The following is a 26324-nucleotide window of genomic DNA, read 5'->3' as shown; positions in this document are numbered from 1 at the left end:
AAATCTAGAAATCTTCTCAGAAAAGCAATTTTAACCATATAATGATGCCAGGAGATTAAATTCCACCTGAATTCTGGAAAGATATTTTTATATTTTTCAATGTTAAAAATTGTCTATATGTACTCTTATTGTAATTAACAACTATAACTACTCTTGACATCAGTGATAGCTATAAATAATATGAATGCTGAAAGAATCAGAAGAAACATTTTGCTATTATGTTTCAATATTCAAGTTTCACTTAGTATTTCACTTAAAGTCATTTGATTTTGGTATCTTTGAATTTTTTAAAGCATCCTCAGTGCCAAAAGGAGACAAAATTTATAAATCCAAGCAAATACATTAACAAACAACCCAGGCCCTCTTAAGTAATTTGCCAAATAGAAACAATCCCTCTGTATAGGAAAACCCATCAAATCAGAATCTGCAATGTGGGCTAATGAGAGAAAGGATTTTCATCCTTGACCTTGGTTTTTGGTTCCTTTCAATATCAAAATCTTGAGGCCACTGTAGTTGTATAATGATAGATAAACAAGGCGAGGAAGCATTCCATTGCTGTTTTTATGGGTGTCATCAGCTTGTTTTCCATGACTCATGATGGCTTCCTGAAAAAACTCTGATTTCTTTGATCTCATGGGCCAAATGAATGTTCTTGAGCCAGTTTTCATCAGCCAGTGACCATTCCTACTGTTCCCATTGTGCATTCTCAGCTGGACCCATATATTTACTAGTTAACTCATTCCTGAAATAAAATTATGAGTATTCTTCAAAAGGGTTTAGTCCAAATGGTCCGGAGGAATTCAGAGGGATATTCTGAAGATAAAGAGAAAAAAAGACAAATATTATTCATGCAAGAATGTTATTATCTGAAAAGAATTAGTGGAGAATAATTTTTAAACCATTTATTAAAACTGTGTCTTATAAGGACACCAAAAATCTTCTCAATATCACTGATTAAGAGCTCTTTCTAATCCTGTGGTAGACAATGGAGCCTCCATTATAAACCTAGGAAGACAGTGTGGCTAGTGGTAACAAACGTCTCAGCCTAGGACCCAGGAAACTAGGGTCTCCTCAAGCCTCTGTCACCACAGTATGTTTGGGTTATTGTCCTCTTCTATAAAATAAAGTGTAAGTGTTCATGCAAGTTTCTTTTAAAGAAACACAGAAGTTGGGACTTAATCATTCATTCAACAAATACTTATTGAACATGTATTATATACTAGGCAGCATTTCCGTTGAATGAGCTGTCTCTCCATTATGCTCCCTGAGTCCCCTATGAATGAATACCTGTATCATGTTATTGGCACTCAATCTGATTTCTCCACCGACTGCATGTTACTTTGCCAATGAGCAGCAGAATTCTTGGCATACAGTAGGTGCTCAAAAAGTATTTGATGAATGAAAGGGGATCTCTTCATATGAAAGGTTGAACATCCCAGAACGAGGACCAGGATGAGAGATATCAAGCATAATATTTCATTAAAGCAATCACATGATTGCATTAAAGTCTACCTAGCAATTTCTAAGCCAACAGCAGACTCTGATTCCACTAAGACCCAAACACTAAGACCTGCTTCTCTTTAGTCCTGAACACAAATATATACTTGGCATTCAGTTTCCAGTTTGACATTTTGGGCCATTTACAGTCCATCCCTTCGGTTGCCTCTCTAGATCTGCACTCCACTTCTTTCCCACCCTACTGTTACCCTCGAGGCCAGTCTATATGAACTACCTCAATCCAGCTCCATTGTCCTCTAGCTCTGATTGGGTTTGACCAATGGTAAGTACTAGCACATCGGGGAAAGAGAGAACAGCCAAACTGAGATATTTATTCTCTCTTCAGGGCAATTGCAGGCTGTTGTGTCACTTGGCCAAAAGTCACAGTCCTTATCAGGCAACCCTCCCCATATATATTGTGTGTGTGTGTGTGTCTGTGCCTGTGCCTATCTTTCTGGATTCCTTGCCCCTTTAGTCTTAGGGATAGTAGCAGTGTCCTACTGTTAACTAGTTTTAGGGTGCTGCACTCTCTTTTTGGGTTTTCCCACATCTCGGCTTAATAGATCCTTTAGTAAACTCACCTCAAATGATTCAGTTTGAGTATACTATTGGTTTCCTGCTAGAATCTTGACTTAAAGTGTCATAAAGAATAAATGATCTAGTAATGCACACACACACACACACACACACACACACACACACATACATTGGACTATTACTCAACTATAAGGAGAATGAAATCTTGCCATTTACAATGACATGGATGGACCTAGAGAGTAATAATTTGCTTATTATATTAAGCAAAGTAAGTCAGTAGAGAAAGACAAATACCCTATGATTTCACTCATATGTGAAATTTAAGGAACAAAGCAAACAAACACAGGGGAAAAAGAAAAGAGAGGAAAACCAAGAAACAGACTCTTAACTATAGAGAACAAACATGGTTACCAGAGGGGAGGGGGAGGTGGGTTGGGGATGGTGAAATAAGTGATGGGGATTAAGGAGTGCATTTGTTATAATGAGCACAGGTGTTGTATGGAGGTGTTGAATCACTAAATTCTACACCTGAAACAAACAAACAAAGTCTAGATCATTTGTTCTTATCACCACCAAGGACAATTAAAGGATACTAATAAATACTAGTGTCTTTCCTCTTCCCTGTTATAATTTTTATATCCCCTACCACAGCTATCAATAGTGCCTTAACATAACAGCTACTTAATAAATATTTGTTGAATAAATGAAAAATAATTCTAAGAGGGGTGCCTGGGTGGCTCAGTCAGTTTAGCGTCAGACTCTTGATCTCAGCTCAGGTCTTGATCTCAGGGTCGTGAGTTCAAGTCCGCGTTGGATTCCATGCTGGATGTGGAGCCTACTTAAAAAATATACAGTGAGGGGCGCCTGGGTGGGCAGTCGGTTAAGCGTCCGACTTCAGCCAGGTCACGATCTGACGGTCCGTGAGTTCGAGCCCCGCGTCAGGCTCTGGGCTGATGGCTCAGAGCCTGGAGCCTGTTTCCGATTCTGTGTCTCCCTCTCTCTCTGCCCCTCCCCCGTTCATGCTCTGTCTCTCTCTGTCCCAAAAAAAATAAATAAATGTTGAAAAAAAAATTAAAAAAAAAATATACAGTGAAACCTTGGTTTGCGAGCATAATTCATTCCGGAAACATGTTTATAATACAAAGCACTTGTATATCAAAGCAAATTTCAAGAACCATTGGCTCAGTAATCACGTGATGTTCAGCATCATGTACTACTTGTATTACAAGACATCGCTCATTTATCAAGCGTTTATCAAGTTAAAATTTATTAGAAATGTTTGCTTGTCTTGAGGAACACTCACAGACAAGTTATTCACAATCCAAGGTTTTACTGTATATACATTTCGAAGGCACTTCTGACCATAGTTTGGGATTCAAGCACATGAAAATCAATGTATATTAGATTTATTATCAGATCCTATATTGAGGGAAGTTTTTAATTTCAGTAATTGAGGATCAGTGGGTAGTCTGGCTTTATAAATTTACATTCTCTCTTTTCTCATGTTCTGACTAAAGAACGATTGGCCTCCTGGAATTATGTATGATCCAACCTTAGGAAACAGCCAAGGGATGAGCTGACATCTCAGGGGCACATGTTGTTTAATAGACTAAGAGATTAGTTTATTGGTCCTTCCTAGACCTTGGAGAAAATAGTGATTTTATTTCATGCCATCTAATTCATATGAAGTACTTTTGCAAGTTCATCACCTTCTGTCTCCTACACCCAGATAGAAATGAAGTTTGAGGTAAACTGCATCTCCTTGGATCTTTCATGTTTATAACGAATAAAGACAAATCACCAGTAAAGCCCAGTCTTCACTCACCGTGTATACTGATCTTGCAGATGCATCGTGGAAGTAACTTCTAGTTCTGGTATTGGAGGAAGCACTTTCTTGACTGGAGTCAAGGGCAGTCTCTGCTTGGTCCCTATTTTTTAAGAAGGAAAGCTGTTCTGGTCTGTATGTAGTCAATAGCAATGCAAAAACAGATACAACATTTTCCAATGTACTAAGAGAACCATGCCCTCCATCTAGCAAGGATATTGGTAGTTTCCATCACTTGCTAGATTTCCTGTCTACAACTGTGACACCTTTAACCCATTTCTCTCAACTCTGTTTCTTTCATTTCTCCTCCCCACCCACACTTCCTGAGCACAAGACCTGCAGCATAGTTAAAGGGGGAGCAAAGTAGAGAAAAACATTCTTAGCGTTCAATGCCAAGTAGAAAGAAAAAAACTTTAGTTGAAACTGACTACAAACATTTCCTTCTTTGCATTTTGTTAAAACAGGTCCCTAAGAAGAATATCAAGGACATCTCTGATTTAGGGACAATTTTAGCAAGAAGCCAAGTTACAAATCAGATGAATTCTAATCTGTCCTCCTTTTCTAGGACTATGTGACATCAAGTCCTTCTAATATTATCTTCAGCTGACTTCAAGGTAGGAGGTGAAATTTCAGACCCATGGCATATGGTCTTTCTTTCATTCCACTGGGATCTGGGGTCTTGCTTTTCTGGTTTTTATATTGAAACTTGAGTTTTACATAATACATGTAGTTTTTGCTTCACAGATGTCTCTTCTTTTTATACAAAGCCCTGGACATGAATGGAAATGAGGTGACCTATAATTTAAAGAGAAGTTTGAGCAGCTGCTTCTTAAGAAGACAAATCAAAAAGGAAGATTTAAGTGTAATCAAGAATATGATGCTTATCAAAGGAAATTTTTTTAAATTTTTTAAAATTTCCATATGCATCAAAAAAAAAAAAAAAAAAGAATATGAGGCTTCTTATCCATGAAGATGATTAAACACTGGTATAGGTTACCGAAATAGAAATACTGTGAAACCATCTGTCAGAATTATACTTTTAATTAGAAAAAAATTTAATAAGACTGATTTTTATATTTAATTTTATGAATAAAGAATACAGTCACATGATTAAAATTTTATAAACTAGGGAGGGATATTAGGCAAAATGTCTTCCTCTTTACCCCATTTCCTACAGACAGCCACTTTTTACCACATCACATACATAATTCTTTCCCTTCTTTCCTTCCTCTGCCACAGGCAACCAAAGATTTTAGGTTTTTTTTGTAGATAGATAGATGATATAGATACATATACATAGATTTATATGTTCATATGTGTGTATATGTTATTTTTATCTTTATGTAAATCATAGCATACTATACACATGTATGTATATGTAATGATCTATCTCAGAGATCTTTCCCCATAAATGCTTCCACATTCTTTTTTACAACTTTCTGGTATTCCATAGTATGGATGTATCATCAAAGCACCTTCCTGTCAGATTGTGTCTAATCTGGTATTGTAAACACACTAGCAATAAACATTGTATATATGTCATTTCTCTCCTATATTAGTAATCCATAGGAGAAATCCCTAGAAATAGAATTGCTGGCTCAAAGGGCTTGTACATTTGTAACTTTGATAGTTATTGCCAAATTACGTATCACAGCAGTTGTAGCACATTAGCCTCTTGGTTTACCTTAGTAAAGTATAAGAGTGCAGAGCGCCTACTGCCTCTCGCCCCAGAGGGTGATGTCAAACTTCTGGATTTTTACCAATCTGGTAGATTAAAATGGTATTTCAGGTAGATTAAAATGATTTAGGAAAAATTGGCATCTTTATATATTCATCTTCCAATTCAAGAATATAATAGACCATTTGTTGTTGTTCAAGTCATTTTTATGTCTCTCAGGAGCATTTTTCTGAGGTTTACTTTAGAAAGATCTTATATGTTTCTTTATGTTAATTTTATTCCTATTTTATCTTTTTATGGTTGTTTTAAATGCAGTATATCTTCTAACTGGTTGTATTTACATATATGAATGCCATCAATTTTTTTGTATTAATTTTGTACCCTATCCCTATTGAATTGTATTTTTAAAGAATGTTTTTAAGAGAAATCTGTTAAATTTTCCAGGTACACAAAGTGATCATTTTACCTTTCCAATTCGTTAACCAGGTATTTCTGTCTCTTACCTAATTGTGTTGGCCAGTACTTTGAGGATGGTGGTAGATAAAGTGAAAATATTGGACATTCTTGAAAATTTCTGACTTTAGCTAGGCATGCTTTTAGTGTTCTCCTAGTAAATATGATTCTGGGTTTTTGAGACAAATATATTTTATCATGTTAAGGAAGTACTTATTTATTTTATTTTGGGGAGTTTTATGAAGGATGGGCATTATTGTGTGTCAAATGCATTTTTTAGGATGTATGGAGATAACCAAACAAATTTTATGAGTGACATTAATAGATATCTCCTAATGGCAAACTGTTCCTGTATTCTTGGAATAAGCTCCTCTTTATCATAGTAGAAGTGTTTATGTATGTATATATACATATATTTTTTTAAAACTGAGCTACTGGATTATTTTGCTAATATTTGTTTAGAATTTTTGCACAGAAATGAGAAAGGATGAAATATGGCCTTTTGTAGCAACGTGGATGGAACTGGAGAGTGTTATGTAAGTGAAATAAGTCAGACAGAGAAAGACAGATACCATATGTTTTCATTCTTATGTGGATCCTGAGCAACTCAACAGAAAACCATGGGGGAGGGGAAGGGGGAAAAAAAGAGAGGGAGGGAGGCAAATCATAAGAGATTCTTAAAAACTGATAATAAACTGGGGGTGGATGGGGGGTGGGAGGGAGGGGAAAGTGGGTGATGGGCATTGAGGAGGGCACCTGTTGGGATGAGCACTGGGTGTTGTATGGAAACCAATTTGACAATAAATTTCATATTAAAAAAAAAGAATTTTTGCACAGAAATACATAAGATTGCCCACTGATTTCATTTTAGACACAATCTTTCTTAGTTTTAAATATTACTAATGTTGGGATGCCTTAATGGCTCAGTTGGTTAAGCGTCCCACTCTTGATTTCGGCTCAGGTCATGATCTCACAGTTCATGAGTTCAAGCCCTGTGGCAAGCCCCGCAGTGCAGAGCCTGCTTGGGATTCTCTCTCTTTCATTCTCTCTCTGCCCCTCCCATGTGTGCTCTCTCCCTCTCTCTCAAAAGAAATAAACCTAAAAAAATAAAAAATAAAAAACATTTTAAAATAATAATAATAATAATGATAATAATAATAAATATTACTATGTTTATTTCAAAATAGAATTAGGAAGCATCCTTCTTTTCTATGGTCAATAACAGTTTAAATACCATTGGAAATATCTATTTTTTAGAGATCAGTAAAAAATTCCCCTGTGAACTGCTCCTTCTGTTACTTTTTCAGGGATAACTGACAAATTTTCTATTTATTTTATGATAATTATTTTGTTTAGATTTTCTATTTCTTCTGGTATCAGGTTTTGTAAATTTTTCCAGAAAATTATTGATCTTAATTAGAGACGTTAAAAAGTAGTAACTACTCTTTAAGGGACAGGAGTAGATGCCTTTTTTAAGCCATTTCAACAGATATTAACGACCTTTCCATTACTGTGGCAATGCTAAAATAACTGCCAAAGTTAGAATTCCTCCTTTTAAAAAAATACACACACACACACACACACACACACACACACACACACACATATATATATATATATATATATATATATATATATATAATTTGAGAGATAGAGGGCATGTGAGCAGGGGAGAGGGGCAGAGGGAGAGAGAGAATCTTAAGCAGGCTCCACACTCGGTGCAGAGCCCAACGAGGGGCTCAATCCCATGACCCTGGGTTCATACCTGAAATCAAGAGCTGAATGTTCAACCAACTGAGCCACCCAGGTGTCCCTAGAATTCCTTCTTATAGAGTATTTAACCTTCTAAAAGGTAAGTGACAAGGCTTTCCTGACTGGTTAGGACAAAGGTGAGAAAATGAGACCAGTCTTTACCTAGACAGACACAAAACTCTCATTTCCTTGCTCTCTTCCTCAAAGGGCCATTGCACTTGACCCTGTTAGCATCCTTTATTTTTACCTTATTATCAGTAAGAACAACCACATCTATGGGGCTAGTTCTATCATCCCCATTTGTCTCACACTGAATCTGTGATTTTTGTCTTTCTAAATATGTGCTTCTCAGAGGTGGGTGTGGTAGGCAGAACTCTAAGATAGTCCCTGAGGTTCCCACCCCCTGGGGTAATGCCCCATTTAATCCCCTTCCCTTGAGTGTGGGCGGGACCATGAATGGGATGTAGGTTACATTATATGGCAAAGATGAAATTTCTGCAGGTGTATTTAACATTCCAAATCAGTTGATTTTGAGTTATTCGAAAGGGAGACTATTCTGGGTGAGGCTGACCTAATGAAGTAAAAGCCCTTACAAAAGAGATGGGGCCTTCCCTGAGGTCAGAGAGGATCTCTTGTGAGGCTTCAAGAAGAAAACCACCATGCTGAACTATGGAAAGGGTCAGGTAGCAGAAGACTGCAGGTGGCCTCTAGGTCCTGAAGCAGCTTCTGGTAAACAGCCAGTAAGAAGCCAGAGCCATTAGTAAACAACCTCAAAGCAAAGCAAAGCAAAGCAAAGCAAAACAAAAAAACCAAACAAACAAACAAAAAAAAAAACAAAAAAACAACCTCAAAAAATGACTTCTGCCAACAACCTAAATGAGCTTAGAAGTAGAGACTCCAGATGACAATACAGGCCAGCTCTCATCTTGATTTTAGCCTTGAGACCCTGAAATCCAGCAAAGCTGTGCCCACATTTCTGACCCACAGAAAATGAAATAATAAAGGTGTGTTGTTTTAAGCCACTAAATTTGTGGTAATTTGTCACACAACAAGAGAAAATTAGTAAAATGATCAACAGAACCTTGGCCTGAAAATCACCAGAACCTGGATTTAAAATGAAGGTTCTAGGGACACCTCGGTGGCTCAGTTGGTTGAGCGTCCAACTTCGGCTCAGGTCATGATCTCACGGTTTGTGAGTTTGAGACCCGCGTCGGACTCTGTGCTGACAACTTGGAGCCTGCTTCAGATTTTGTGTCTCCCTCTCTCTCTGCCCGTCCCCCACTTGTGCTGTGTGTGTCTCTCTCTCTCAAAAATAAATAAAATGTAAATAAAATAAAATAAAATAAAATAAAATAAAATAAAATGAAGGTTCTAGGGGCACCTGGGTGGCTCAGTTGGTTGAGCATCTGACTCTTGGTTTCAGCTCAGGTCAGGTCATGAGTTTGAGCTCCACATCAAAATAAATAAATAAACTTAAAAAAAAGCTGTGCTCACAGCTTTTTTTTTTTTTTTTTTTAATAAAATGCAGTTAATAGAACTCTGTCCCAAATCTACTGAATTACAATCTCCCTTCAAAATGGTCCAGGAGCCTGAAATTTTACAGACATCCAAATTAATTCTGATGCACATTAAGACTTCAGAATGAACTTGCCATGCAGATAATTGCTTAGACAATCTTTGACAAAGCATCTGATACTATTCAGAAGTTGAGATTTAGAGACAGTTCTTTTTAAAGTTAAAATATCAAAAGAAACTATTCATGAAATTAACTAATTACCAAAGAAAATTAACAGAGCTCTTTTGGTTAGAAAGCCAAACTATTCATCATTTGCTGATTCATTTGGTTTGCTGATGTTGTATAATATGGTGTAACCGTAATTTACTACAGAATGCTATTATCTGTCAAAATGATAGCTAGTTGCAAATAACTCTCTAGTGGTACATTATATTCTGTTTCTCCTAGTACCCAAGGACATGTAACTTATATGCTAATAGGAAAACTTCTGAAAAATTGATAAAAAGGCAAAAAGGTAGAATATATGTCATTTTGATGCCTTCTTCAGAATAGCTAAGATGGGTGGGATATTTTTCTAGTTCTACACTGGGAAATAGAGTTTATTTCAAACAAAATTAATTCACTAACACTAGTTAAGGCAGCAGAAGCAGTCAGGAATACCTTAAAACTTCACAGAAGTCTATTCATGAATTTGTCAAAGGTCTGAACCAAACATTTCTTTGACTTTTTTCAGGAACCTCAGAATGGGTTTTGGCCTTCCTGAATCTAGTGAACAAAATGGATTTCCAGTGGTAGAAACTTTGATTAAAAATAAAACTCCATGCCTTGTGTTCTTGAATAAACCCTCGTCACACTGGCCATGACAATGTCCACATTGTCTCTGATATTTTTCTTTTTCTTCTTCTTCTTTTTTTTTTTTAGATTTCTATCACTTTTCAGAAGTGCTTTACATCTATGACATCTGGTTTGTAACTTCAGTTCATCCTTCCAAAGTAATATTTGATTCCCACTGAGTAACAGAAACTTGCAAGGTGTTTTCTTCTCTTTGTTCCTGATGATTTTCATGTCAAGGACAAGGTACTTCTCCCACAGCGAAGGTACCTCTAAAACTTCCTAATCCTAGCCACGATCTCTTTGCTGCTTAGAGAATTTGTCCCATCAATTTTTTTATATTCATATTTCCAAAGCTACCGGTTCAGCTATCCTTGGTTATGAAATTAGAAAGACAAAATAGCTAAAACCAAAACAAAACGAGGAATAGTAAACAGGACTAGGTATCTGTACCATCTATGATTCTGTGACCTCTATTTCCCCAATAGTGAAGTTATCCAATTTTGTTGTAATTGCTTATTTGTCTGTCTCCTTGTGTGCAAAGACTGTATTTAATGCAGTTATATTCCCCAGAACCAACCTTGCAGTATGACACATAATAGGTAAAAATATGTGTCGAATGACTGAAAGAATGTCATCTAACTTCTTTGTGCCTCATTTTTCTTTTTTTTTTAATTTTTTTTTAACGTTTATTTATTTTTGAGACGGAGAGAGACAGAGCATGAACAGGGGAGGAGCAGAGAGAGAGGGAGACACAGAATCCGAAACAGGCTCCAGACTCTGAGCTGTCAGCACAGAGCCCGACGCGGGGCTCGAACTCACAGACCGTGAGATCATGACCTGAGCCGAAGTCGGATGCTTAACCGACCGAGCCACCCAGGCGCCCCAATGCCTCATTTTTCTTAATGAAAGTGCATGGGTACGAGCTGTACAAGAAGTCAATTCTGGGGTGCCTCCTAGGAACTTGGAGATAAGGAAAATAAGATTGTCCTCTGAGAGTTAGCTTATAAAATCAACTCATAACCACAGCAGAAGCATTATCTTCAGAAATCATTCCCAGGTCAAAGCCTATTAAATGTTAAAAGTGCTGAGCCGTCAAGCTATCCCTAAAATGGGGAAGAAGGCCTTTCAAGCTGTGTTGGCAAAGGAATCTGCTTTAAGACCTACCAAGCAAGCCTTGGCCGTGATTTGACTCCCAGCATGGTTTTGTCTGAGGAGAGAGGGCACACGTGTTAGCTGTCGGAAGTGTTTGGGTCCGTATTTTCTCTCGGTTGTAATACTCATTGTGAATCAATACGTTGGCCTTCTTATAAACCTGTTTTGTGAGCTGGATTACATAATGGATCTTTTTTGGTGAGCCACCACTGCAGAAGGCTGAGCCTTCAGGCCTGAAGAAAGGCTCTGGACCAGGTAAAGTCACCAACGTGAGGCACCTGGGTTGCCTTGTGGGTGGAGCAGGCATGCAGCCTCAGCTGGCAGTGGGTACTCACACATGAACTTCCTCATGACTTCATCAAAGCCAGTGTGGTTGCCTTGACGCTAAAAGGAAGAAACTCAAGGTAAGGGTAAAGGAGGTAATAACGATGTATTCTGATGTACTTTGAAAAATAGAAAGCACTACCAAGTGCAAAGCAGAATATTTTTACAAGCCCACTTGAGAGGGCTTGGAATTTAATAGGACCACATTTTGCTCAGCAGGGATGGGCTACGGATGGCTAACCCTGGAAATGGTGACCTCGGGGCTTCCTTCCCCTCCTTGTACTTTGGGAGATTCGGCCATGACTCCGTGGAGACAATGGCAATAATGTCTAAACTGTTATCCACAAAGTACTTGCTTTCCTTATAGGAGCTTCTCCAGAAATGAAGGAATGCAAGTTAATTTTCACAGATCACTGTAGTCAAGATGGATGCGGAAGTTCTCCGATGGTTTGGTGATTCTTATTCAGTTCTCTAATCTGGCTCTGAGAAAACCTTCCAGTCTTATTTCTTCTTATTGCCCTAGGAATGCAGAACTTCAGCACCCCTATGCACCCTTCTGACCTTTTCATCACATAAAAACATGGGCACTTTTGTGCAAGCCCAAGATAGCTAGTTGCTTTTTAGGGCTAATAGAACCAATTATGGTAGCTTAAAATAGATTTCCATTATTCAAGGAGCCAACTCTCTACTGTGTTCAAATCTCCATCTGTTATTGTTAACAGTGATCCTAAAACCACTCAGCTGTTCCAAATCTGGCCAGTGTGAAAATCAAATGAGGACGGGGAAAATACATGACTGCAAAATTACCTAGAATTAACAACTGAAGAGAACAGACAGCTGCCAGTACTCTGAGCCATTGTCTCACTTGCCAGTTTGTTCACACTCCAAGGAATGAAACTGATGAAGTGTTTAAAAGTTATAATTTAGGGGGAAAAAGGTTTTGAAAGGTCTTTGTAAGACAGCTGCAGCCATTCTTTCAACATAGCCAATGTAGAGTTGTTTTTATTTAACAAATATGTATTGGGTACCTACAGTGTAAGCTGGGGATGCTGTGATGAATATTATCAGGTCAAGTCCCTGACCTCAGGGAGCTAACTGGCTCATGGGAGCCACATCAATCAAACAATAACACAAATATATAAAATAACAATAGTGATCATTGCCACAAAGCGAGATTTGTGGCGTTACGAGGATGTGTGATATAGGGAATTGCCCTGGTCTACAAGGTCCAATATGACTTCCTTGGGGAAGTGTTAGCTGAGCCAAGATGGGAAGGGCCAGTGGGAGGAGGTGAGGTCTGCAGGGAGTGGCTAGTTCAGGCAGGGAAAGTTTGTGCGAAGATGGAGATGTTTATCTGCATGTGTTTTATCTTCAGTTCTTCCAGGCCTAGCACAAAAGGCTATCACATAAAGGCATTCAATGGATGAATAGATAAATCATCCTATTCTGCCTATAGATTCCTCACACTTAAGAAATTCTTCCTGCATGTAGAGTCATCTTCTGCATTCAATCTATTCTGTAACCCACCAGATGGCTGCAACCTTTACTGTTTTATGAACCCAAACCCGTAGTTTAGGAGTCGTAAATGCTACAGTTAAGCAAGTAAAAATTAAATTTCCATGTTACTTTGCTTGGTTGTTGGACATCTGGCACGAGTAATTTATCTTCTTTTCTGCTGGAAATCGAAAGCTGCTTAGTCTTTATTATGCTGGCCATAAACATGTTGCAAATTGTAATTTTACATTGCCATTCGTTTTATTTGGGGGTAATACAAATTACTGGGTCATCCACTTACTTTTGGCATTTAGTAATTCTCTTTCACAGTAAAATTCCATTTTCTTTCCTTCATGGTCCCTAAGAACCCACTCACATTAACTGCAAAAAACATATCACTAACGCTGAAATGTTACTTTGAGGGAGACTCACACTATCACACACAAGCTCCTACAACCTTATACAGGGTAGAGAAAATGTTTCATCTCGGTCTCCAGTGTTAAATATAAAAACGCAAGGAGAGTTGTGATCTGTGGCTTGACCCAGCAGGAGTCAACTCCTCAGTTCACCATAGTCAGTAAGTGGTGAGCCAGAAAGCCCGCTGGACAAAATTGAGTTTGAACCCTCACTCTGCTAGGAACTGCCTGTAAGTCAGTTACATAAACTCTCTTAATTTCAGTTTTTCTCATCAGGAAAAAAAGCGACATTGTTGTGAAATGAAATACAATGATGTCTGTGAAAGTTGCCTGATAAATGTTTATAGTTGAATCGGGTTTCCCTTCTCCTAAGGCACCGAGGGGTAGAATTTCCTTAGCTGTGCTGTCAGCTCTGTGACAGCAGAGACTGCTGGTCTGTGCCCCTGTCCCATCAATGCTTAGCATAACACATGCCCCTTAGTCGGTATTCAGTAGATCTGGGTTGAATATTTGAAGGTGAAGAATTTCAAGTTTTAAAGATTCCTCCATATTCTTTTTTTTTTTTTTTAATGTTTATTTATTTATTTGGCAGGCGGAGAGAATCCCAAGCAGGCTCTGTACTGTCAGCTCAGCATCAGACACGGGGATCAATCCCACGAACCATGAGATCATGACCTGAGCCGGATTGGACACTCAACTGACTGAGCCACCCAGGTACCCCAAGATTTCACCATTTTCGATGGTCACAGAGGGGGAGATGACATAGGCCACCTCACTGGCCTATGCAGCAGGAGTGAGTAGAAGCTCTAGTCCTAGAAACCTGGTGTCATAGATATTTAGTTATCGGCTATCCAACATGTGGACATCTCAGGGGTGCTCTCAAAGACGCAGGAGGCCAGAGGGCAGATATTGCTGCTTCCTGGCTCCAGGGTACCAATCTGTGGCTTGCGCTCATTCAACCAAATAACCCTCCTTGGGGCTTTGAATTCTGGACAGTGATACAAAGCTGAAATGGTCAAAGGGTAGCTCTGGAAGCTCGGAGGGAGTGTTCAGTGGTAGTGATCCGATCAGAGACATGCTCACCAGGCCACTCCCACTGTGACTTTGGCTGTATTTTTGGCTGCCTGGCCTCCCTTAACTCTTGTCTATTTTGCAACCTCTGAGTGCCTAACACGTCTGTTGTTTCTAGGGGTTACCTACTGGTTTTCCAATATGTTTCCTTTCTGGCAACCCAGCCAAGTTGATTGCTATTGTTTGCCTCTGATGATTCAGGTCCTAGGCCACTGCTCCTGCCCCTGACTTTGGTCTCCCGACAGTGATCAACCCTTTAAACACTGTTTTAGGGACACATTTCAAAGTTGCTTTTGCATAGTTCTCAAAATTTCTTCTTCAAGAAGGTCAATGTATTTCATTATTCCTTGATATCCTTAGCAATGCTGCAGAATGAGTTATATGTTCTTTAATGAAGTAGAATTATGTGCCCTCTGATCACTCTCACTTTGTCTTCACCTTTCCCAAACCCCAAGATTCATTTCTTGCTCATCTGCTCTTTCTACTTCATACTCATTTCCCCTCAGGGTTTCTGTGATTTAATAAGCTTTTATTGTGCACAACTACGTGCCAGATATTATGTCAGGGACAAGAATCCGAAGCTGAATAAGAGAGTCATCACCTGTGTGAAGATAACAATCCACTGAATAACATGGAAAGTAGATTGATGTCACGACAGGCAACCTAAGCCATCCTGTTTCTCAAAGCCAGGAAGAAAATATTAGAGACACATAAAAGCTTAGGATTTGATTCTGCGTGCCATCGCTTTCTACAGCAATGAGATATGCTTACTCTCCCAGTGTTTGCTCCAGAGCGGGTCGGGCACTGTGCAATGCCAGGGGCTGGGTACTCTCTCTGTTTCTCTCTCATCCTTTTGAGGGTGTGAGCCTATCTATCTCTGTGTGTACATGTGTAACAACGCTTACTTTGTACTACGTGAACAACTGGAGAGGCATTCACGACAGCAAGCCGCTCTGCCAAATGTGACTGTAGTCTCTGCTTCCTTTGAATAATCTGGTTTTTTGTTTTTTTTGTTTTTTTTTTTTTTTACTCATGTTACTGCTTCTCCAGAGAACCATGCTGGCACATTTTTTCCTTGCATTCTCACTGCTGCCTATAATCCATCATTACAAAGAGAGGCCTTAAAAACGGCACTCAAGGGAGACATTATTTCCTTTCCATTTCTCTCTCAGAAAGAGCAACTTATAATAGGAGAGGAAAAATTGCATTTAGGCTAAAGGATTATAAATAACAAAGAATCTGCTTCTCCTCCCCCCCTCCCCCACCAGCCCTTAAGATGCTAAGCCTCAAAAGGACTCTTGATTTTTTTTTTTTTTTAGAAAGGCCTTCACCCCCTGGCTCGCTCTAAGCATTAATATTATATACCTGGTCATAAAGCTAGAGGATTTTTAATGAGAGCTATTAAAGGGAACGGATGCCTGAGACAGTTTCCTCTGGTGAATGAAAATCAAAGGCTCATAAATACAACTTGTGAGGTTAGTCTTGTGGTTAGCTAGTACTTTAAATTTGTGATTCCCCTGATTATACGAGTTGGCAGGGGGACTATTGACTTTTTCTCAGACAAAACTGCACGGCTCAAAATTATGACTTGAAAAGAGTGAGAACCAGGATTCCTAAGGCCCCTGACAAGCTCCGCAGAACTGGGTTAAAACATTCCTGGTATATGAATGTCAGGCCTGGGAACCGCCTAAGAGGAAGAACAGGGGAAATGCCATTTCCTCCCTATAAAAATGAATTTTGGCATCTGAAACAACCTTATGATTTTAATTTCATTAATCCAACAAAATTGTCAATGACCACACAAACCACACTGACCCACATTTGGTTAGTATCAAATGATCACTAAGCTAACTGCTTATTATTAGCCATAGGTTAGTATTTTACTGCTCACACCGAGAAGAGAAAGTCTGCATTTTTTTTTTTAATTGAGTTCTTTGGGTGCATTCATTCCAAGTTTCCCTCAAGCTAGGGGTCCAAATCCATGCTAATCTAAGTAGATAAGAAAAGTCTCGGGAGCACAGCTCCCAGAAAATGCTGGGCACAGATCTGCATGTGGCTGCGATGCAGTTGCAGCGGGGGCCTGAGGCTTTGTTCAGTTTCCTTTCATTTTTGAAAACCGTTTATACACCAGACTTGAAGCTTCCCCTTATCTGACTTCTCACAAAGTATGAGGCAGCCGGCTCACTGGCTAATACGCCAGGAGCTGTAGAAATATCACTCATGATTCTGTGGTTTTCCAAGAGTCGAGGACAGGACGTCTCCCTGATGAAGGAGAGGACTTTGCTCATCTCACATTCTCCCTCTCTTTCTTTTTAATATGACTTGACAGCTTGAATTCAGAAGGAGGCTTCACAATTAGGAGATCGAACCACAGCGTCTGTGCTAACAGCTCCCTTAGCCGCTCTAATTAGGGTTCCCTTATTCCATTTCTGTTTCTCGGGAGAGGACAGGGGACTTTTTAATTGGGGCTATTAGAAGTTCTCTTTACACAATGACACCCTTTGCTAAGTGAAAGCCCTAGCAAAAGCCATGCCCACTCTGCAATTACTCCTTGCAATTCTGAGGAATAATAGTATCTTGTCTCATTTAAAAATAAATCTGAAGCTGATTCCTTATTGCTTTCTCTCCTCTGCCTACTCACATGAATTTCTTCTTGCCAATTAGGCAAACTTTCCATTATTTAAGGAGCTAGTTTTGATCATGAGTGTCCCCTGATAGTAAGACATATTAAACTAGATTTCATTTGCCCACAGCTCCTTTTTTCCAGATACAAGGCCAATCTAAATGAGCTCAGATCATTCGATCTTGGGTCTACAGTGGAATAGTGAAGCACTGGGATTTTCAAAGCCATGCTCTGTCTGCACTTCATAGAACTCACCTGAAATGACCCGCACGTTCAGTGTTCGCAGTTTCTCAGAATCCTTTCCTTTTAAGAGAACAAATGTACGTTCGTATTTATGACCTATTCCAAGAACAGAAATTAAATATTTAAGTGATAAACAACCACATTCTTAATATATATTCCCCATGTTGACTCAAAGGATTACCAAGGAAAATGGGCCATTCACAACAGGGTCAGGAGCCACGAGACATTAAGAGCTTTCCTTATTAAGTTCTTTTCCATGAGCAAATACAGGTTCTTTCTAAAGCAAGCGGTTTCCCCACTACCATAAATGCCATCATGCCGTCTCCTCTAAGGAAAAGCACCAGCTGTCATGTATGGGATGTTATTATTCCTTACATTATTATATATACATAGATATGTACAGAATATTTAATGCATATTGACTTTTTAATGTCTATTTATTTTGAGAGAGAGCACAGAGAGAGAAGGAAACAGAGAGAATCCCGAACAGGCCCCATGTCATCAGTGCAGAGCCCGACGTGGGGCTTGAACTCAGGAACCATGAGATTATGACCTGCGCCGAAATCCAGAGCCAGACGTTGGACTGAGCCACCCAGGCGCCCCTTTAATGCATATTTAATGCCCTAAATGGTGTGATATTTTTTCATTACTTTACATGCTTGGATTTGTAAGACAAGCCTTCAAAAGTCACTAAGCCTATCATTTGTGTAGATGTTCATAAGATTTTCACTCCCCACTATTGGTTTCTTTCTAGACATTTTCTCTACCTAGCTACTACTATCTCTCTTTCCCGATATGCAATTATATGGAAAAGCAGATCAAGAAACTCAAAACCATGCACTATTTGCAAATAACATGTTCATTTAAAATAATATTTTTAAAACCAGAAAGACCTCTGGGGTGCCTGGTTGGCTCAGTTGGTTAAGCTTCTGACCCTCAATTTTGCCCAGGTCGTGATCTCACAATCGTGAGATCAAGCCCCACATCAGGTTCCACGCTGGGCATGGAAGCCTGCTTAAGATTCTTTTTCTCCTTTTCCCTCTGCCCCTCTCCCACATGTGTGCGTGCACTCTCTCTCTCAAAAAAGAAAAAAAAAAAAACAATAACAACTAGGAAAACCCTAGGTATTAATTCTGATATTTTATTAGCTGTATAACTTTGGAAAAACCATTTATTCTCTCTGAGGCTCAGGGTTTTCTTCATCTATAAATGAAAATAATAGTACATACCCTGTTTACATACTTTGAGAAGCTAGTAAAAAAAAAGCTTGTGAAAATTCTCTGAAAATGGTTATTCTACAAATACACAATGTTGATGATATTATTATATATTAGCCTTATATACTACAGTATCAATGGTAAGACTTGATATGAAACTGCTTTCAGAAATACCTGCAACAAATACATAGCCTAAAGAGTTAACGGTACCTTCACCCCAACCTAGGGGCAACCATTTGTTCTGCCTACTGAGATGCCCAGCACAGCCTTGCCTGGCAAAGAATTTAAGAGTGTTGGGCACCTGGGTGGCTCATTTGGTTAAGCAGCTGACTGTTGGTTTCGGCTCAGATCATTATCTCACGGTTTGTGAGTTCAAGTGTTGGGCTCTGCACTGACAACGTGAAGCCTGCCTGGGATTCTTTCTCTCTCTCTCTCTTCCCTTCCTCCACTCATTCTCTCCCTCCCTCCCTCCCTCCCTCTCTCTCTCTCTCTCTCTCTCCCTCAAAATATATAAATAGACTTTAAAAGAATTAAAAAAAAGAGTCTTAGGAAATACTCCAGCCATCCCAATACTACTCTCCCTTATTGAGAACTACTATGCACTAGACACTGTGATAAACTTTTTCTAGAACCTCTTTAACGCAATCCTTACCTGTGGGGTAATGGTGATTATTCTTGTTTTACAGAGGGGAAAAAGGGGACATTTAGATCTAGTAAATACCTTGCTCAAAGTCACATAACTGATGAGTGATAGTACTAACATTCTATTCTGTCTACCTATCTCCAAAGCCTCTTCTCATAATGATACATTTTAGACTGTCTTTAAGAGACCATCTACTCATATTATAAACTGTCGCTCAGGCATGATATTCGGCCAGTAAAGGCATGGACATACCCCGGAAGTGTCAGAGTATGCACAGGTACACAGTAGAAGAGCCAGTATACGCATGGGTACACACCCAAAGGGTTGATATATGTGTGAGTTCACACCATTAGGGCTACCTGAGCAGTTTACAGTCAATGTCCATCCTAATAGATGGATGCCTGAGTCATACTAATTTTTTTTTTTTTTTGAGAGAGAGAGAGAGAGAGAGTGTGTGTGTGTGTGTAAATGGGTAGGGGAGGGGCCCTGGGTGAGGGGAGAGAATCCCAAGCAAGCTCCACACCCAGCACAGGGCCTGATGTGGGGCTTGAACTCACAACCATGACATCATGACCTGAGCCAAAACCAAGAATCAGCTACTTAACTGAATGAGCCACCCAGGCACCCCAAATTAAATATTTTTAATATCATCCCTATTGCCTGATTTCCAATCACACATTTTAGCTTTGCCCAGCCAAAAATCTACTGACACCCTTCTACTTATGAAAGAATGACTCACACACTCATCACCTAGAGCCACTCTGCTCAAGACCTCCAACTCTGAAATTCTTTTTTTTTTTTTTTTTTTTAATTTTTTTTTTTCAACGTTTATTTATTTTTGGGACAGAGAGAGACAGAGCATGAATGGGGGAGGGGCAGAGAGAGAGAGGGAGACACAGAATTGGAAACAGGCTCCAGGCTCTGAGCCATCAGCCCAGAGCCTGACACAGGGCTCGAACTCACGGACCGCGAGATCGTGACCTGGCTGAAGTCGGACGCTTAACCGACTGTGCCACCCAGGCGCCCCTCTGAAATTCTTTATCCTCACTCCCTACCCTTCTACCTCTCTTCTGCATTCACTTCCACTGAGCCTCTGCTCCACCTCCAGCCCTTTTGAACTCCTGCCTAGCTTCGCCTCCCCTCTATTCTCTTGTCTGAGTAGAGAAAGATACATGAAGCTTCTTGAATGCTGACACTGTGTCTCACTTATGCTTCTTTTCCTTGGGTAATCTAGAACTGCCACTGACACGCAGTGGGTGCTCAATAAATGGCAAACTGAACTTTAAAAGGAATGTACATCTAGGGGCACCCATGTGGCTCAGTCAGTTAGGAGTCTGACTTCAGCTCAGGTCATGATCTCGCGGTTCATGAGTTCGAGCCCCACGTCGGGCTCTGTGCTGCCAGCTCAGGGCCTGGAGCCTGCTTCGGATTCTGTGTCTCCCTCTTTCTCTGCGCCTCCCCCACTAGAACTCTGTCTCTCTCTCTCAAAAATAAGCCTTAAAAAAATTTTTTTTCAAGAACGTAAATCTATAGATGAGACCCTAAATGAATTGTGCCAGACAACAGATTTACTCCTCGATACTTACTCTGCCACTTCCACACTCTTCTGTGGCTTTCAAGTATTTTGTGGATAGTGAGGATGAGCAAAAATATAAAAACGACTAGAACTAAAACGTACCAAGTGATCTTCATGGAACAAGTGAAATCTGCAAAGAAAAAAAATGCCATAAAAATACAATAAAATGATACAACAGAGAGAGGCCATATGGCGGTGTGGTTGTATTCTAGTACATATTCTAGCCTTAACTGAAAAGCTAAATATCTAACCATCACTGTTACAGAGTCATTTGCTCTCCTGACTTCTTCCTTGACATATTAGGTGGGTGTATTAAATGAAGAAATTTGACCAGGGAGCTTCCATGGGTTCATTTAGCTCCAAAATTCTAGGTTCAATTTCACTTAGAGGTTATGCCGGCAGTAGTTGCCAGGTAGTTGCTATCACTAGGCTAAAACCACAAAAAGCAGAGTCCCAGTATCAGGGCCATTTGTAATTAACAGGTGTGACCCTGGGCCAAGCAGCCAAAAATTATATCCTCAAATTGACCAAGATGCAGTGAGCGTAAGGAAGATGGAGAAGAAAGAGAAAGACAAAGAGAAAGGGTTGGAATGAGGCATATAAGAAGAGGCCAAAGCAGATAAATAGTCAGACTCCCCTTTCTGCACAGAGTTTCACTGCAAAGATCAGATCAGGTGCACATATTAATTAGATAGCTACCCTAGCCTACAGAAAAAAAGCTTGTTCATTCAAATGACAATGAGGCTCATGGGAAGGATAGTCCCCAGCCAGCAACAGTTTAGCACCATCTCCTTTGGTTCCATAAAGACACTGGCCAACCGACCTGGGAATCGGTGACATAACAGAAGGTGACCTCATCATGTCCAAGACATAGCTGTCTACTGACTTCCCAAGCCACCCTGTGGACCCTCCTCTTTGCACACAAAACACAGTACTTACTCAAGTTAGCAGGATATATAACTTGTTTATACCCTTGGATGTTTGCCCTTGTGGGGTTCAGGTTCATGATATGGGTACCCCTTTCACAGGGGCCACCCCCATGGGCAGATGTACATTATATTGTCATCCAACATTTATTTAGAGAAGAGACTGAATGGAGAAAAGATAAAAGTTGACTGGAACAGCAGCCCTCAGCAACTGCCCCCCCCCCCCAAATCATCCCAAGCCCTTCAGCTGCAAACTTGCAGTCCTTGCTCAGCAAAGTAAAAGTATGCAGGTAACTGGAATGGAAGACTTACAGTGCCAGCAAGAGCCACGTTGGGCCCAATGGCCAAGGTGTCACTGGGCACCAATCAAGCTATGAAAAAAGAACCACGCATTCACCAACTTTATATAACAATAGCAGAATGTCCACAGTTGGGGCCAAGCCTGCCTGTACACCCACCAAAGCCCCAGTGCAAATGCAGAAGAATGTGTCTCCCCACATCCCATGCTGTCACCTACCCCCCATCCCTGCAGTTATCTTGGAAAGGATCAAGGGGGAACAGAGAGGAATCTGAAAAAAGTCTGAAGAGACAAATTTACCAGATTGGACTAAATTTAGTTTCACCCCCTGGTAGATAGGGCTTTTAACGGAGATCAAATTAGTCTCTGCACAGCAGAGTAAAATATGAATGCATTTTAAATCTTCTACACGTGACAAACGGATATACTTTTTCCAGAATACAATACTACATACTTGTATACCACTGTTATCTTGCTGAGTTATGGACACAAAAAAGTTGTCAACTATGATTTCACTTTGACTAGCATTTATCGATTTTTTTCATTAACACAAAAAATTGTCTTAAAATCATACTTATGGAAGTGCTTATTTTTCCTTTGTGTTTTAGAAAACATAAAAAGTAATTAGATGGATACATTGAAAGAAATATAAGTTTTTAATATTTATAATGCAAACCTCTTTATCTTTCAGATTTCATCATTGTTATGCAGTCCTTCCAAAGCCTACCTTCCAATCTCACTCCTGAACCCAAGGGAACTGACCCCTCTGTTCAGATCTTCTCTCTTACCCTATACACACATCTTGAAATACCCACTAACTGCAGAGGCTGTAGGGCCCTGCAGACTAACTCACAAGAGAAATTCCTTTGAAGCCTCATATTTTACTTTAAAAATGCATATGTATTATATAGTTGTGTTTGCTTTAAGATATATATAATATTTTCTAAATAATTATATCTGAAAAATTAAAGCTTTTAAAGCATTCTAAGGCAATATGAAAGGCTTCCATATATCTGAAATATCAAAAAGCACAGCAACTTACTCTACCATAGCACCTGTCACACTGAATTTACTTGCTTGACCACTTTACATTCATCTATTTTTGTGTCTCTAATGTTAGCACATTGCTTGGCATACAGTAGGCACTTATTAAACGGTTATATCATAAAATGTTCTCAAAAGTAGATTTTATGGGTGAAGTGGGGCACACTGCTTAGCAGAAAGGATCAATTCTGGCAATTCAGAATAGGGTACCTAGGAAGCTAATAAGCTTAAAAGGGAAGTAAGATATGTCTAAGTTTTATCTTTTGGACTCCTACCTTTCCCTCAGAGCCATCCAGTGACCCAGAGTACCTAACCTGCACCCTGCTTATCTCCATGCTTTGCATGAAAAATCCAATTTTATCCAGTCCTCAGTCTCAACTTTAGGAGAAATCATGTTAAGTCAATTCAAAATAAAGTTTTCACAGCCCATCACAATGTACATGAATGTTTGCCTTTAAAAATAAGTTTCACCCTTTAATACCTAGGTGTGGTGGTGTTACATCAAGCACAGCTAATAGGCATGTCCAAAGTTACTCTGAGGTCTTTCTAGTGCCCCTCAAATCACAACCCGCAGATGCCTCCTCAGCCTCTGGGTACTGCTAGACCCCATGAAAAGCAAAAAATAAACAGATAAAAGGGCTAACATTCTTTCCAGTCATACTATTTCATCCACAAAATTCAACTATTTAACTTTTAGTGAAGTTAATGTGTTAGCCTTTATTTAAGTTTGTGTCCAATTCTCTTTCCCTCTAACTTCCTTAAATACATACTTTTGACATCCTTTTCTAGGTGCAGAGAAATGTGTGTACAATTATTCAGGTATTCCATAATCCTACAAGTATGGTTCATAGACTTTTCCTCCTTTGGATCTTCTTCCACAATTGCTGACGTTCTGGTGCGGGTTTTAAGATTACATGTAATGTTATGTTCTTCCAAGTGGTCAACTATAGGAGCTACAGTGAAGTTAAAATGTCGACAAGGTGAATGAAAGTCATTTGCCTTCACTTCCGTTGATCCTTTCATGGTAAGAACTAGGAAGAGATTAGGAAAATGTTATTTGCAACATAGTAATACGTAGTAAGAAAGCACACACTACTCAAAACTAAATCCCTTACTTCCTCTACAAAGTAGAAATGAGAAGCTCCCTGCACTAAAAATAATGATTAAAGTGCTTACATATTTTAAGATTGTGAAAACCAGGTGACATTTGGGTTGAAATAGAATTGGGGCATCTCAAGGAAAATACAAACATTTCCCTGATGATTTGTGGGACAGATTATAATGCTCCAAGAGAGAAATGCCTAGTTATGCCCATTTTGAATCCCTGGTCAGCCAGAGAAGAAGGAGAAGAAGGAGGAGGAGAAGGAGGAGAAGAAGAGGAATGGAGGGGGGTGGTGGTGAAGAAAGAAAGGGAAAGAAAAGAAATAATGCAAGGAAAGAAAGAAAGAAAAATAATAAATTGACTGCTGTTGTTCTAAACCACTGAGTTTTGAGGTAAAATGTTACACAACCATAGCAACTGGAATAATTTATCAATGCACTGTTTGACATTTCAAGGAGGCAGAGAAGTAGCATCTATGAGTGACCAACCCTTAAAACACTTCTTAGTTCTCTATCACCATAAAGGTACTTTCCCAATTTGCTTTCTGGTGAATTTGACCTAGAATCCTGCAATAGTTGCAGCACTACTTGAATAAGAACCCAGAAAAAGGTACCTCTTTTATACTTCATCTAAAGTCAATACCAAGAAATCTCATTCCCATTCTGAAAGAATAGAAAAAATGCCAATATGGAGAGATACAGGCAGCAATCTCACTGAATAGGTATAAATAATAAATCTGATGCTTGGGCCTGAGGCCACTAGTGTATTTTATGACTACAAGTGAGTTATTTAATTTCTCAATGATACAAGTTGATTTGATTTAATTAAATAATATATATTCATTCTCAAAATAGATGTGAGATTCAGTTAAACATTACACATAATACAGTTATTCTTTTATTTTTTCATTCTTTAAACAAATATTTATTAAGCATCTAGTGTTAGGCATTCTGCTAAGATCTAGAAATATAGTGAACAAAGACAAAGTCTCCAGCATCAGGAGGCTCACTGGATAGTTAGACAAGTGAAAAGACAATTCATATTCAGTGGATAAATGTTAGGTAGGACTAGGTACAAATGTATCAAGGATTCAATGACTCCTTAAGGAATCAAAGTTCGATTCTACTGTGAGAACCTATAGGTTTACTTAGACATTTTTTTAATTTTTAAAACTTCAAGACCTTTGAAGAAAGCATGCTAAATAATATTTTAACCATCAAATTACATAAATTATGGTGGCATTTTGATGTATTTTAAGAATAGATATTTTGGTTTGGTAAAGTAAACCAAGAACGAGTAATGTCCCAAAGCCCTGCAAGCCACTCATCAAGAGCCACACTGCTGATTGTTCCAATACCATTGGATTTAAAATGGAACGGTTTATTACTTTTTTAACAGAATAAGGTGGTTTATCCTTGACAATTTTTATTATCACTTTCTCTTTACTTTTACCTTTTGATGTTTGTTCCTGAGAAATAAAATCCATGAGTTTTGTGGACTCACAAGCCAAACATGAGGAGCACATTTTAAATTCATTCGTAATGCCTTGGCAAATTCTGGTGAAGTTTTGAAAGTTGGAGTGATTTAGAAAGATTCCCATAATAGTCTGAGTTTCTCTTATTGGTTTCAGAAAAGTCACAAAAGAAAAATTTAAAGAGGGGAGTGAATAGTTGAAATTAGATTGTAAACACACTTCCAGACATGATAGCTCCAATATATTTCCTATAAAGGAAAAAAAAAAATGTGTTTACTATGAAATCCTGAGTTTTTGTCATTCAAGTAAATACATAACAAGTGCCTGGTTTTTCTTAGGCAGACACAGTATATTTCAGCTTGTCAGTGACAAGAATGTTTTTACATGAATTAACAACATCTATTTCATTTAAATATTTCCTTTAAAAATTTGTCAACATTCCCTATTAATTTTCAGGGAAGAGAAATTGAGACATTCTTGGAAACCTTAACATTTAACCGTCTCTCTTCTGGGAAAGTTTTAATGAACAAACCTTGGGTTCCTCCAAATCCATCTGTCCCAAAATAGAGGTTTAAGTCAATTGCACAGAATTGAACAGGGAATGAAAATCTTGAACAGTAAGTCTGTAT

General features: G+C 39.0%; 1 protein-coding gene across 4 annotated transcripts in view; it reads right to left on the bottom strand.

The window, feature by feature from the left end:
* Positions 1–208: 208 nt before the first annotated feature.
* Positions 209–26324, bottom strand: part of TMEM156 (transmembrane protein 156) — a 52027-nt gene continuing 25911 nt past the window's right edge. Inside the window, exons 2-8 of one of the 4 annotated variants that reach the window (XM_086705223.1) lie at positions 25674–25943; positions 23890–24150; positions 20862–20981; positions 17428–17511; positions 11257–11299; positions 3860–3962; positions 209–813 (exon numbers count right to left, since the gene is read on the bottom strand). In XM_086705223.1, coding sequence (XP_086561349.1) covers positions 754–813; positions 3860–3962; positions 11257–11299; positions 17428–17511; positions 20862–20981; positions 23890–24150; positions 25674–25943 — 941 coding nt within the window. In that variant the 3' untranslated portion in view covers positions 209–753. The remainder of the gene's footprint in view (positions 814–3859; positions 3963–11256; positions 11300–17427; positions 17512–20861; positions 20982–23889; positions 24151–25673; positions 25944–26324) is intronic. The other 3 variants (XM_086705224.1, XM_025921411.2, XM_025921410.2) reach the window with 3 other exon arrangements.

Source organism: Puma concolor, chromosome B1 (genome assembly GCF_028749965.1).
Source record: "Puma concolor isolate L17-30 chromosome B1, mPumCon1.1.hap2, whole genome shotgun sequence".
Lineage (NCBI taxonomy): Eukaryota > Metazoa > Chordata > Mammalia > Carnivora > Felidae > Puma > Puma concolor.
The sequence above is the reverse complement of the archived record's forward strand: the minus strand, read 5'-3'. Positions and strand labels throughout refer to the sequence as shown.